The following is a 15,011-nucleotide window of genomic DNA, read 5'->3' as shown; positions in this document are numbered from 1 at the left end:
CTAACATTTCCAGAAAAAACAAAAATGTGCATCAAAATTTCTTTTTCTTAGTTTTATTAACAATATGGTATCTTAACCATCAACTTGTCATTTCCATCATGTACTCATATGTACAAATACTTCTAATGGATAAGTACTGCATCACATGCATATGTGTTGACATCACAAGCCCCAGGTACCGACCACAATGCCAATAATGCCTACAAAATGCTAAGAATGAACACCACTCTGTCAGGGCTACAATTTAGCCAGAGCTGCAAACCACACTGATAAGGACAACCACAATATGACGATCATGACCATTATATGCCAGGGATTGCTTCAATAAGGCACATATACTCACAATATGGCAAGGGCGAATGCTATTAAGCCACAATAATACACAATTGTGCTTAAAATTCACCCCTTCTGATGGGGAAGGGGATTATTCAGGTAGTTCTGTCGGTCCCTTACAGTAGGGATGGCTTTTTTTCAAGGAGAGTGCAATGCCAGACACACACATAAGCACATACAACCTGCACATTAGTGTGCATATATGCACACTGACACATGCACACACATCCAAACACCCCCCGAAACAAGTGAGGTTGTTAACTGCTGCCACTCTCAATCCACCCCTGCACTGCTCAGTTTCTGGGCTGCTCAACCATCTTCCTCATGGTCTTTCACTTTGGCTGCTGCAGTCACACACTGAAGCAACCCCACTCTGGCTATTCATACTGGGACCGGCATTCATACACGCACAATCGGACTGATGACAAGGAGGCCTGCAAAGGTACCAGTCTCCATGGGACTTAACTCAAGCGAAAGTGGAGACAGGTGGTCATGTTGCAGGCCATCAACGTGTGTGTTTGAATGCTAGCATGGGGCCCTGCCATTGATTGGCTGACTGCCACTTCAAGGGTCCACATTTGGGTCAACACTGTCTTCTTCAATGTGCCCAGACTCTATAATGACATACTGGGCTGGTCTCCAATTCTACAAGCTGCTTCCACAGAGCAGATGAGCTACCAGTACCTCCCGGACTACATGTTGGAGACCTCTGGCAAAGAGCAGATGATCGACCAGTACCTCCCGGACTACATGTTGGAGAACTTCGGAATAGAGCAGATGCGCTACCAGTACCTCCCGGACTACATGTTGGAGACCTCTGGCATTGAGCAGATGAGCTACCAGTACCTCCCGGACTACATGTTGGAGACCTCTGGCATAGAGCAGATGAGCTACCAGTACCTCCTGGACTACATGTTGGAGATCTTCGGATTAGAGCAGATGAGTTACCAGTACCTCCCGGACTACATGTTAGAGACCTCTGGCATAGAGCAGATGAGTTACCAGTACCTCCTGGACTACATGTTGGAGACCTTCGGAATAGAGCAGATGAGCTACCAGTACCTCCCGGACTACATGTTGGAGACCTCTGGCAAAGAGCAGATGATCGACCAGTACCTCCCGGACTACATGTTGGAGAATTTAGGAATAGAGCAGATGCGCTACCATTACCTCCCGGACTACATGTTGGAGACCTCTGGCATTGAGCAGATGAGCTACCAGTACCTCCCGGACTACATGTTGGAGACCTTCGGAATAGAGCAGATGAGTTACCAGTATCTCCCGGACTACATGTTAGAGACCTCTGGCATAGAGCAGATGAGCTAGCAGTACCTCCCGAACTACATGTTGGAGAACTTCGGAATAGAGCAGATGTGCTACCAGTACCTCCCGGACTACATGTTGGAGACCTTCGGATTAGAGCAGATGAGTTACCAGTACCTCCCGGACTACATGTTGGAGACCTCTGGCATAGAGCAGATGAGCTACCAGTACCTCCCGGACTACATGTTGGAGATCTTCGGATTAGAGCAGATGAGTTACCAGTACCTCCCGGACTACATGTTAGAGACCTCTGGCATAGAGCAGATGAGCTAGCAGTACCTCCCGGACTACATGTTGGAGAACTTCGGAATAGAGCAGATGAGCTACTAGTACATCCTGGACTACATGTTGGAGACCTCTGGCATAGAGCAGACGAGCTACCAGTACCTCCCGGACTACATGTTGGAGAACTTTGAAATAGAGCAGATGCGCTACCAGTACCTCCCGGACTACATGCTAGAGACCTTCGGAATAGAGCAGATGAGCTACCAGTACCTCCCGGACTACATGTTGGAGCCCTTCGGAATAGAGCAGATGAGATACCAGTACCTTCCGGACTACATGTTGGAGACCTTCGGAATAGAGCAGACGCGCTACCAGTACCTCCCGGACTACATGATGGAGACCTCTGGCATAGAGCAGATGAGCTACCAGTACCACCCGGACTACATGTTGGAGACCTTCGGAATAGAGCAGATGAGCTACCAGTACCTCCCGGACTACATGGTGGAGACCTTCGGAATAGAGCAGGTGAGCTACCAGTACCTCCCAGACTACATGTTGGAGACCTTCGGAATAGAGCAGATGAGCTACCACTACCTCCCGAATTACATGTTGGAGACCTCTGGCATAGAGCAGATGAGCTACCAGTACCTCCCGGACTACATGTTGGAGACCTTCGGAATAGAGCAGATGAGCTACCAGTACCTCCCGGACTACATGTTGGAGACCTCTGGCATAGAGCAGATGAGCTACCAGTACCTCCCGGACTACATGTTGGAGACCTTCGGAATAGAGCAGATGAGCTACCAGTACTTTCTGGACTACATGTTGGAGACCTTCGGAATAGAGCAGATGAGCTACCAGTACCTCCCGGACTACATGTTGGAGACCTTTGGAATAGAGCAGATGAGCTACCAGTACTTTCCGGACTACATGTTGGAGACCTTCGGAATAGAGCAGATGAGCTACCAGTACCTCCCGGACTACATGTTGGAGACCTTCGGAATAGAGCAGATGAGCTACCAGTACTTCTCGGACTACATGTTGGAGACCTTCGGAATAGAGCAGATGAGCTACCAGTACCTCATGGACTACATGTTGGAGACCTCTGGCATAGAGCATATGAGCTACCAGTACCTCCCGGACTACATGTTGGAGACCTTCGGAATAGAGCAGATGAGCTGCCATTACCTCCAGGAAAGCTGGCCAATTTCGGTCATACTCGGGGGATGAATTAAGAGCCCTTGATCACAGATCCAGCCCCCTGAAACAACAAACAGTAAATTTACTCCATAGAGAAGGACTCTTCATCTCACAGGAGAGGGAGACACCTAGCTCTAAACCCACTCACACCCCTGGAAGTTACAACCCAAGCGACAGTAATAACATAAAAATCTCCGCCCTCAACACGCGCTCCCTACAGAAACATGCCCGTGAGGTTTTCACCTACCTACAAGAGGAAGCCCCTGTCATCTTAGCACTGACTGAAACATGGCTCGATGATGATTCTGGACCAACTATAACTGCATCACTCCCCGATGTTATGACGCCATCTGGCATAACAGGTCAGATGGGAAAAGAGGAGGGGGGGTGGTGCTTCTACAAAAATCAACTGACAATTGAGAAGTTGTCGGGAGAAAACCTGGAAGAAGCAGATATTTTAATGATTAATGTCTGTCACAGCTCTTCAAGCATAGCAATCTTGGTGGCATACCGCCCACCTAAATGCCCCCCACGTTTCATGGATCTCCTCACCGAATGTGTCACCAATCTCCGCTCAATATTCCAACAACTTCTGGTGGTAGGAGACTTTAACTACCACTGGGACCAACAACCCAGAGGGCCACAGGCTCAACAGTTAGAGGAAACGCTATCCACCCTTGGGTTTAAACAGCTAGTAACGACCCCCACCCACGAGAGGGGACATACCTTAGACCTGGTTTGGACAACAACTCTCCCATTAGTGAACTTAGTGTATACGACTCCTTGTGAATGGTCAGACCACTATTTTACCAATCTCCTACTTCCCCAGCTAGGCGCTATTTACGCCCTCCACCCAACTGGAAACTGGTGCGAAGTTGGAATACAATTGAGGGTTCCAGCTTAGAGAACGCTCTTCGAGAAAACTCCCCTAGGAGGCCGGAGACAGCTGATATTGAAGAGTGAATGCATCTCCAATCAGTTATCATTTGCCATTAATAAATTAGCCCCAGCTAAGAAAATTCAAATAGGAAACATGGGCAAGAGCGCACTTTGGTTCACGGAAGAGCTAAGGGCTCTGAAACGTACGCTTCGCCACCACGAAAGACTGGCGCAAAGCCTATGAGCCGCAAGCTCTCGTACATTACAGGGCTAAAAAACCTATAAAAAAGCGCTTCTTAGTAGGAAAGCTGAATACTATGAACACAGGATCTTGGAGGCAACGAACAAACAAACAGAAACATTTCAAATCCTCAAGGAACTGAGCCAAAAGAAGACGCAGGATGCGCCATCAAGCCAGGAACAATGTAATAAATTCCTATTCTACTTTTCCGATAAAGTACAAGATATCCTGGCTGACATTGACAAATCCCCCTTTAAACAACTTATCAAAGAAGAGGCTGAGACACGTGGAAATAGTGTAGAGTTGATCTGTTCCTTCCAAACTCTTGACCTAGAAACCCTGCGACACATTGCGACCAGAATAAAATTAGGCTCACCCGCAGATCAATGTCCACCTAGGATCTTTAAACTTGCACTTCCAGCAATTGAGGGAGAAATCCTCGCCATGATAAAACTCTCGCTGGAAACAGGGAGGGTTCCCAGGAATTTTAAGGAAGCAAGAGTAATCCCCCTACTCAAGAAGACAGGAGCCGACACCTCTAACATGAAAAATTACAGACCTATATCCCAACTCCCTTTCTTGGCCAAAATCATAGAACAACATGTCCTGCAAACTCTATCCAGGTTTATGGAGGAGGACCAACTCCTTGGAGACAGGCAGGCAGGTTTCAGAGCTCACCACAGTACTGAGTTGGTGATGTTGTCAGTACTTGATGAAATCAGGATCACAGCAGACAACAAAAAGCCATGTGTCCTAGTCCTCCTTGACCTGTCGGCAGTGTTCGACACGGTCAATCACTCCCAACTCCTGGAAAGTATCCAGGACATTGGTATTGGGGGGCCTATCCTACAATGGATTACATCATTCCTGACTGACCCCACCCAAAAAATCCAGATGGGTGACTGGGTGTCAGAGAGGGGGTCAATTACCTGTGGAGTCCCGCAAGGGTCGGTGCTGTCCCCACTCCTGTTCAACATATACCTCAGACCTCTAGTGAGGGACCTGGCCCTGATGGACTGCTAGGTATTTAACTATGCGGACGACACACAAATCATCCTACAAATAGAAAACACCCCACAAGCTCACACACGGGTGAAAGACTTACTGCTATTTGTGGTAAACTGGATGAGAGCCAATTCTCTCAAAATCAATCTGGATAAAACAGAGGTCTTGGCTGTCACCAATGATAGCAGCCCTTGGAACCTCCAGTACTGGCCACACAAGCTGGGAGATACTCCGTCTCCAGCTCCGGTAGTAAAATGTTTGGGCATTAAAATTCATGCCAAACTCTCATTGGCAAATCAAGTCTCTACTGTGTTCGGGACTTGTGTGGGCTTACTCAGACAGTTGAGGAAACTCTCCCCCATCCTCTCCTTCTCAACCATGCGGACAGTGGTGGCCGCCCTGATTTTAGCCCGTCTTGACTATAGGAACTCACTTTACATTGGACTACCCGACTCATTGCTGGGCAAACTCCAGGTGGTGATGAACGATGCTGCCAGGCTAATCTTCAAGTTGCCAAGACGCACTCGGGCCTCACCCCTACTGCAACAACTGCACTGGCTTCCCATCAAGCAGAGGGCTAAATTCAAAGGCCTCTGCATTACACATAAGGCCCTATATGGACAGGCACCCAAATATATCAAGGAACGCCACGGAGGGCCTTCTAAAATGTCCACGGATTAACTACACCACTAAAGGTGGCAGAGACTTCTCGGTCCTCATCCCACAATTATGGAACCGGCTGCCTGGTCAGCTTCACTCCGAAAGCGGCCTCCTTCCGGTCAGGAAGAAACTGAAGACTCTATTATTTACAGAAGCCCGGACATAGCACTCTCTTCTGAGAGACAACTCCCTCCCTGGGACTATCGCTGACCTTCTTGCAGCGCTTGGAGACCTGCAGGTATTAAGCACTCTACAAGTAAAAATTAACAATAACAATATATGTTGGAGACCTCTGGCATAGCCAGATGAGCTACCAGTACCTCCGGACTACATGTTGGAGACCTTCGGAATAGAGCAGAAGAGCTACCGGTACCTCCCAGACTACATGTTGGAGACCTCTGGCATAGAGCAGATGAGCTACCAGTACCTCCCAGACTACATTTTGGAAACCTCTTGCATAGAGTAGATGCGCTACCGGTACCTCCCGGACTACATGTTGGAGACCTCTGGCATAGAGCAGATGTGCTACCAGTACCTCCCGGACTACATGTTGCAGACCTTCGAAAAAGAGCACAAGAGCTACCAGTACCTCCCGGACTACATGTTGGAGACCTCTGGCATAGAGCAGATGAGCTACCAGTACCTCTTGGACTACATGTTAACCTCTTCTGTGCCCATGACGAGATAGTCTCGTCATGGAGCACGGTCGCGCTGTGCCCATGACGAGACTATCTCGTCATGAACCCCACCCACTAATGAAACGCCCGGCACAGGAGGTGGAAAGGGCGTGGCACATAAGGGGTTAAAGACCTTCGGAATACAGAAGAAGAGCTACCAGTACCTCCTGGACTACATGTTGGAGACCTTCGGAATAGAGCAGATGAGCCACCAGTACCTCTCAGAATACATGTTGGAGACCTCTGGCATAGAGCAGATGCGCTACCAGTACCTCCTGGACTACATGTTGGAGACTGTCGGAATAGAGCAGATGAGCCACCAGTACCTCCCGGACTACAAGTTGGAGACCTTCGGAATAGAGCAGAAAAGCTACCAGTACCTTCCGGACTACATGTTGGAGACCTCTGGCATAAAGCAGATGAGCTACCAGTACCTCCCGGACTACAAGTTGGAGACTTTCAGACTAGAGCAGAAAAGCTACCAGTACCTCCCGGACTACATGTTGCAGACCTACGGAATAGAGCAGATGAGCCACCAGTACCTCCCAGACTACATGTTGGAGACCTCTTGCATACAGCAGATGAGCTACCAGTACCTCCCGGATTACATGTTGGAGACCTCTGGCATAGAGCAGATGAGCTACCAGTACTACGACGGACTACAAGATTGGAGACCTCTGGCATAGTTATTGCATACAAATTCATTTAGGGAAACCACTAGCTATCAGTACAAAGGTTATAGGTTGATACAATGAAAAAATGCATCTCATTAAAAATATTACTTTTGAGGTTAGTTTTATAAAAGATTTAAATAAAGGGGTTAAAGGTGCTAGAAAAAGATCAAGTAAGTGTTAGTTTAGGGGAAGACATTACAGGTATGGGTTACTACCATTGGGGGTCAAGTAAGGTTGAGAGATTAAGTCCAGGATTAACGTCAAGGTGAATGTTAGTTTTAGGGTTCAGGTTGGAATCAGTGGAGATTACGATTATGGATAATGTTAGGGTACGTTTAGGAGAAGGTGGACAAAATACATTTTTATTGTGTAGGAACTTGTGACAGTTTCGTGAGGTCTCACCGACCAGACAGCTTTTAGTTGTCTGTACGTGAAAGTCTACTGTAGACTGTACCAAAGCTGACAGCGTGCTTCTAGCCTGCCCATTGCCTAACATTGATTGGCTTTATTGTCATTCTCATTTGTCGTTGCTTCTTCAATGGCTTGCTTGCCTCTCCTTATGCTTGTCCTTCCACTGGAGCATAGCCTATTACCATCTTTTTGTTTGGGAAACTTTTATCCTTCCAAAGCTCAGGGGAATATTCTCTTTTGCATTAGGCATCCCTTGAGAGTGCATGAGTTTTCCAGTTTTTTCCCTCATGCGCCTGTTCAGATATCCACCACCTTCCAAGCTCCAAGTTGCTCTTTCTTTTGCGTGCCGCTTTTCCCCACGGTCCGTGTTTCTCTCGCCCTCGTGTGCTGCTTTTTCCCTCTTTATTGCTATATTTTATTTTTATTTAATCCTCCCCTCACACCCAGTCTATGCTGCTTCCCCTCTTTTGCTCTTCTGTTTCCGACCCACCCTACTTTTATATTCTGTGGACGGCTCCCTTGTGCTGTCGGACTGTTCTGCTTGCTGAAAATGCCTGTAAGACTTTTTAGCACAATTGAAAATTATTTATTTTTCATTTACCTCACAAAGTGAGGAACACCATCTTGGATTGGTAAACAAGGAAGTACAAAAATGGTGCTCTGTATCATTCAATAGGCATGCACATGCGTGGTGACGCTGTGCAAGCATACCTCATGAGACAGGCATGGACGCACCTATTGAATTAAGCAAAGTCTGGTATAATAATGACGTATACACACGATTTGCGTATCGCATCATGATGCCTTTGTTTCCCCTACACTGCACGGCATCTGCAACAGGCATTTTGCTTTTTACCAATGCTGTACATCATCACCAAAAAGATTCTCCCAAAGGCAATACATTCCAAATGCAAGACCTATTGGCTTTGTCGGTGCTTCTTTTAGAGTCCTGCTCACGTCAATAAAATTATCATCAAGGTTTCTCTGTTGTGTTTTCTCTGTAACCCTTATTCTCTGTATAGGTTTTCTTTGGAATGGCACTCATGCCCTCAACCCAGATTGTAAAATCTACTTCTTCTAGCGCCCTCATCCTTTCCAGATGCTGAAAGACCCACCCCTCTCTCAGCCCACTCTCACTCTTCACCTCAGAAGATAAGCTCTCGCATTCTCTCTTTCAGCCTCTTTGTCTCTCTTGCCCTTAATCTCGCTACACACTACAAGCTAAGCATTTTCTCTCGCTCTCTCCCTCAGTCCCTCTATAGACCAGAAGCACTCTCTCTCTCTTTCTCTCCCTCTTTCTTAAGATAGGGGTCTCTCTCCAGATAGAGAGACCCCAATCCTGCTACACCCAGACGATATCCTTCCTGTTCCAGAGGCCTTATTCCCTCTATAGTCCAAAAGCTATGATTTTTTCTTTGACACTTTTGCTCTCTTGCTCAGTCTAGAACAATATGAAACTCTTACCATGCGAACCCCCCTACACCCCATCCCACTCAATCAGGAAGAATGCCTAAGAAATCCTCCTCCCCTCATACCTAAACATATCACCACCTGTTCTAGCTTTGAAACCTTCGATGAAAAAAACATCTTAAAACCAATGACCTCTCTGAAATACTCCAACCACTTCAACACTCCTCTTCCTTTCAAGCTCCTCAATGACTCCATTCACCTTCTACTCCCATTATGAACTATAATAATGCCTCACTCACCCAAGGCCCCATTCCCGACTGCCTCAAAAGTGGCCAGGTTACTCCTACCCTCAAAAAAAGCCAACTCCAGCCAGTCAGATCCCAACAACTACCGCCCTAAATCCAAAATCCCAACTTCAGCCAAACTCGTAGAAAAGTGTGTGCACTCACAGCTTCGCAATCACATGAAGCAATTCCAACTCCTTGACAAATGTAAAGCTGGCTTCCGACTGGGTCATAGCCCCAAAAATGCCCTGGTCCACATTGTTGACAATGCCTTATGCTCACTCGATCAGAATGAATTTTGCCTACTAAAACTACTTTGCCGATCAGTGGCGTTCAACGCGGTTAATCATGATACTCTTTTGAACCCATTAGAACACAGGATGGGTCTCTTTGGTGCTGTGCTAAAATGGTTCTCCTCTTTCCTGAACAATAGATCTCAGTGCATCCTAATCAACAAAGCCCTCTCCGATCAGTCGCCAGTGTTGCTTGTCACACCCCAAGGTTCTACTCTCTCCCTGATATTTTTCAACCTATTCAATGAGCCCATAACTTAAATCCTCAAACTTGCTCACATCTCCTACCACATGTATGTGGATGACACTCAACCTTACATGAAAATTGCCTCTTCCAATGACATTAATATCCTCAATAGCACCTTGACAAAAATGCAACGTTGGCTTACCCATAGCCACATCAAACTCAAAGCCCTCAAAACAGAATTAGTATTGAAGCCACTGCCCGCCATCTCCCCTAGTATCAAAGACTGGCTCCTGCATCTTACTGTCTTGAACTGTAGCCCACACATCATTGACTGCTAAATCCTTAGGTATAATCTTGGACAATGCCCTCTCCAAGAAAACCAATAGTGCCACCACCACCACAGGAGCTAACCATCAACTGCATGCACTAAGGAAACTAAAGCCTTCCCTTCCCCCGGCAAACCTTAAAACAGCAGCTCAAGCTCTTGTGTTATCGAAATTAGATTATGGTAGTCTCCCAAAAATCAAGTTTGCACCGCTGAAGGCTACTTTGAATGTGGCAGCTAGACTCATCACATGATAAAACAAGAAGTGATCATATCACCCCTGACCTCCAATCATTAAAATGGCTACCCTTGAGGCTAGGATCTATCTCAAAATTGCATGTGTGACCTATAAAGCGCTGCATCACAATACCCCCTCTTACCTGACCCAGAAACTGACCCTATCAGGTGGGAACCGATCTTTCAGAAGCACAAGTCCCCTGCTACTTAAGCCACAAAAATCAACAAAAATAAAAACCTACAACAGATTCTTCTCCGGAATTGCCACCACAATCTGGAACCCAATCCCTGCCGAAATCAGATGTAAACCATCCTCATCTTTCTTCAGGAAAGAAGTAAAAATTCTACTATTCAACAAATTCCTCTCACACTAAGGACAAACCTCCCTCTCCTCATGAGTGACTCTTGCCTGCCTGTTTGTCGTTGCTTCTTATCACTCCTTCGGCCATATCCACGAGAGCCGCAATGTTTTTCTTGCATTTCCCAGTCATCTCCACACCGTTCTGACACCTATCAGACTCTGCTCATACCATTACTTATGATTATTTATGTGTTCTTAGCTCTCTTCTTTCCATTTGCTCTTGTAAATACTGTCCTCAGGACTTATACCGTGTTTTTTTTGTATATTGCCTACCGTTTTTCATTATACCCTCTTCGTTAATCTTGTAAAGCACTCTGGGGCATATGTATCAAAGGATACATTTGCGATTATCAAATAGCGTTTTTTTGAGAATCGCTATTGGAGAATCGCAAAACACTATGTGTGTAGGATTTGCAAATAATTTTGAAAATCCTACATATTCCTTAATTGCGAATCACAAATTGCGATTCGCAATTAAGGAATACCTCCCCATTCATTCCTATGGGTCTAGAGGCCTATAGGAATGAAAGGGAAGACATTCTTAATTTGCGATTCTCAATTAGAGAATCGCAAATTGAGAATGCAATTTCAAGGGTACCAGGGTGTCAAAAGGACACCCTGTTGCACCCCTGAAATGTGCATGTGTGCACATGTGGGCATGTATGTGCGCCACGTGGCACTTTGAAAAATGCAAAAAAGTGCTTTTATCAAAGGAATTGCAAATTACCACCAACTTGAAGTTGGTGGTAATTTGCGATTTCTTAAGGAGAAATAGCACAGCTTGGGTGCTTTTTACATCGCATTTTCGCAAAATAAGGAATTGCAAATTTTGCGATTCCCTATTTTGCAACGGCCTTTTGGGATGATACATCTCAAAAGGCTTTTTCCCGTTCGCAAACGGGCCGATTGTGAGAATCCGCCGGGCCGATTGGGAGAATCGGCCCGTTTGCGAACAGGAAATGGGCTTCATACATATGCCCCTCAGTCACCTAAATGGGTCTTGTTTGCGATATATAAAACTCTAAATAAATAAATAAGTCTGTCGCACTACCACAATCCCTTGCTGTCTCGCTGCCTGTTCCTTGCTCTCACTTACTATTTCCTTCGCCCTCGCTGTTTGGCTCTCTCTGACACACTCTCTCTCCTTTGCACCATCTTTCTCCCCTCTCTCTCTCTCGCTCTTTCTCTCTGGCCTCTCGCTCTCTCAGAGGTAGGTCCAGAGGGCAGTGGAGAGCTGAACAGAAGAGGATTCTGTGAGGGCAGATGGGGAAGGGAGCAGCAGATAGTTTGTGCTTCATTTGAGCTGGTTGCCGGTGGAGCCCATCGGGACACATTTTTTGGACCCGCACTTATTTTTCCTCATTAGATAGAGAGCAAAATCAAAAGGGAAAGAAGGAGGAATAGAAGGAGGGTGAAGCGGCTCAAAGGGAGAAAAGCCGAAGCCTGCAGGGTGAGATAAAGGGGCAGGGAGTGTCTGGGACTGGTAGTGGATCAGAGCGGCACGAGGTGGAGTGAAGAATGCGCAGTTTTGGTAATCGGCGCGCAGACATTTTATGCACCGGCTGTGTGCTTGTGAGCAGCGCTTTGGACACTGGTACTTCATTCTTTTACAAATTAAGCCCTGCAGATAGTCACTCGCTAGCTCTGTCTTCGCTGGTGGACCTCGGGAGGAAGCACTGCTTTGGGAGGATGGAAGCGCACTCAGTGGCAGCGCGATGGAGTCCCTGCTGCGCAGGGGGGCTTCGGTGTCGGACATCGCCCCCTCACCTCCCAGACAGTACATATGTGAGACAAAAAGAGCGACGTCCAATCCACGCAGCCCTGGCCACACACCCAGGGGGCCGGCTCCGAGACTGGGCTTCCCCGGAGCAGGGCAGGCTGAGGAGCCCGGGTATAACGCGCGGAGCCCGGCTCCAGAGCTCTGTATCTACCCTGCCCCATGAAGGGGCCGGAGAAGGCGCCACGCAACCCGCAGAGCGCGCGCGAGCACTCCTTGTGTTGTTCGCGCTTTAGCATCTTACAATATAGAACGACCAGGAACACAACACAAATAGATCCGAATATTGAGCTTGTAGCACAGTTCATTGCTTGCAGGGGCAGATATTTGGCGATGGTGTGCGGTCACGAGGCAGTGGCATCGGGAGTGGACGGAGACAAGGGCATTCACTGTTGCACGGGTGCTTGTATCTCAGTGCATTGCCCCGCAGTGCAGGCTGTTAACAACAAACTGAGAAATTAGAAAGAAGGCTAAAACCCTTATAGCACAAAGTGAACGCCACATCAAAAACACACAGTGTATCCATAATATAGTCATAATATATATTTCCACACATTTATATAATGAACACATATGCATAAAGAGAAATGTGCGCGCACAGACACACCCGCGCGTACATCGCACCACACACACACTACACACACACAGGTGTGGTGTGTATGTGTGTTGACCCATATCATAGATACCTTCCATTCCTTCAACTCTCTGCCCACCTTAGGGGCTACAATATGTGGGAGATCTCATCCCTTACAACAAAGAGCGCATGTATCTCACCCATGGTGAAGGAGGTCCCTTTGGCGCGCGCCAGCTTGGACAGCAGCACTCAATCCTTTAACCTCCCTTAAACTTGCTGTTTATCGCGACAGGGGGCAGCCGGACAAAAGAGAGCGGGCGGAGCTGGGAAGGCATGCTGCTCCAGGCGCGGCCCGGCGGCGGGGTGCTGCTCTGCGGGCCCATCCCGTGCCCCTTCGGTCTCGTTCCAAGCGGGCCTCTCCGCTGCGCTGCATCCAGCGCATCTCCGGGCTCGGCGGCCTCAGCTTCACCCTTTGTGGCGGCGGCCTCCGCGCAGCTCGCCGGCTCAGTGCCGGTTAGCAGGAAGGGTCCGGGGCCCAGGTTGCGCCTGCACTCCTCATCTCCTACCATGGCTTGCAGGTGCACCCGGAGCCAGGGTGCGAGGACATCCTGGGGACAGGAGAGGGCGAACAAGGCTCCGCAGGGCACAGGTGGCAGAACGCCGGTGTGAGCACTGCTCTCCCAGACAGCTGCAGCCCTTGTGGAAGGCGTTGCTGTCGAGGAGGAGGGAGGAGGGCTCTGCTTCCCTGCGGTGGTACCCAAACCGGGGCTGACGGGGAACGAGCCAGCTCCCGTGGCTATCTGTGGCATTTCTTGCTTGAATCCAGGAGCGGGGCGAACTGCAAGGGCAGCCCCCCCCCCCCCCGCAAGTTCATTCCCTAGACTTGTTGATTTATGTGTATGCTTATCTATTAATTGCTTATTTGTGTATTTGTATCCGTATCCCTATTTATTCATTTAGTCAATTGTATATTGGACTAAATATACAACTGCCTCCCTCCCTCCCTCAGTTCCTTCCTCCCTCCCTCCGTCCCTCCCTCCCGAGGAGTAACTATATGCTGTTTTTAGTTGAGGAGAGATGTTACAATGCTTCTACATGGTGCCATGAAGGAGAATCGCTGAGAAGTGGGTTTATGTTTTTAGGTGTGAGAGGATTGACTGTTTGATGTTAAGAGGGAGAGGCAGAGGCATTGATTGGCTGAGCTGGTGCTGTTTGCTTGTTTATTTATATTTATTTGCTCGTTTATTTATTTTTATTATTTTTTGTTTTGGTATAAACACTGGTAGTTTACGTCTTGCAACAGGATGAGGAATTTCTATAAATTATTTATTTAATTAGTGTGCATAACCAGTGTTATTTTAAGGATTTTGAAGGCTCCAAGCAAAGTATATTTTGGAGGCCCCTTGTATGGAACACATGCCAATTTTATCACGCCTTTCAAGCCCAAAAGATGGCAAACAATGCTAAATTATATGTTACATTTTAACTCCGTCACATAAAAGTTGAAATATGCCATGCCCCTTTTGACAAAAATCCTGAAGATGACACTGGTTATGAGAGACATTGTTAGAGGTAGGAATAAACCCAGAGATGGAAAAAGGTTCAGATAAAGAAATAGAATAGACAGAGATTAAATAGACAGAATGTCAGTTTCATAGGGGGGCCTTTAGAATGTCAGGGCCCCTGGTAATTCCCCACTATGCCCATGCCTTAAAACATCTCTGACACTGCACACAAACGTGGCGGCCCGGCGCTGATCCCAGCACTTCTCCTGTCATTGGATTTATTCTATTCCTCGAATTATTTCTAAATAACGGTATCCCCTCCCGGACCGACGCAGTGGATCGGGGATCCGACCCTGGTACTCGCTCAATCCAGTACCATACTGGTGGCCATTAGTATAGTCCAACCTTAATCTGACTCCACGTAGACGCT

General features: G+C 47.4%; 1 protein-coding gene across 2 annotated transcripts in view; it reads right to left on the bottom strand.

The window, feature by feature from the left end:
* KCNK10 (potassium two pore domain channel subfamily K member 10) overlaps nucleotides 1-13,830 on the bottom strand; it is a 375,826-nt gene extending 361,996 nt beyond the window's left edge. For both annotated transcript variants that reach the window (XM_085626582.1, XM_085626584.1), the window contains exon 1: nucleotides 13,277-13,830. In XM_085626582.1, the coding sequence (XP_085482708.1) occupies nucleotides 13,277-13,280 (4 nt within the window). In that variant the 5' untranslated portion in view covers nucleotides 13,281-13,830. The remainder of the gene's footprint in view (nucleotides 1-13,276) is intronic.
* Nucleotides 13,831-15,011: the final 1,181 nt, after the last annotated feature.

The sequence above is a fragment of the Triturus cristatus genome, chromosome 9, assembly GCF_964204655.1.
Source record: "Triturus cristatus chromosome 9, aTriCri1.1, whole genome shotgun sequence".
NCBI lineage: Eukaryota > Metazoa > Chordata > Amphibia > Caudata > Salamandridae > Triturus > Triturus cristatus.
The sequence above is the reverse complement of the archived record's forward strand: the minus strand, read 5'-3'. Positions and strand labels throughout refer to the sequence as shown.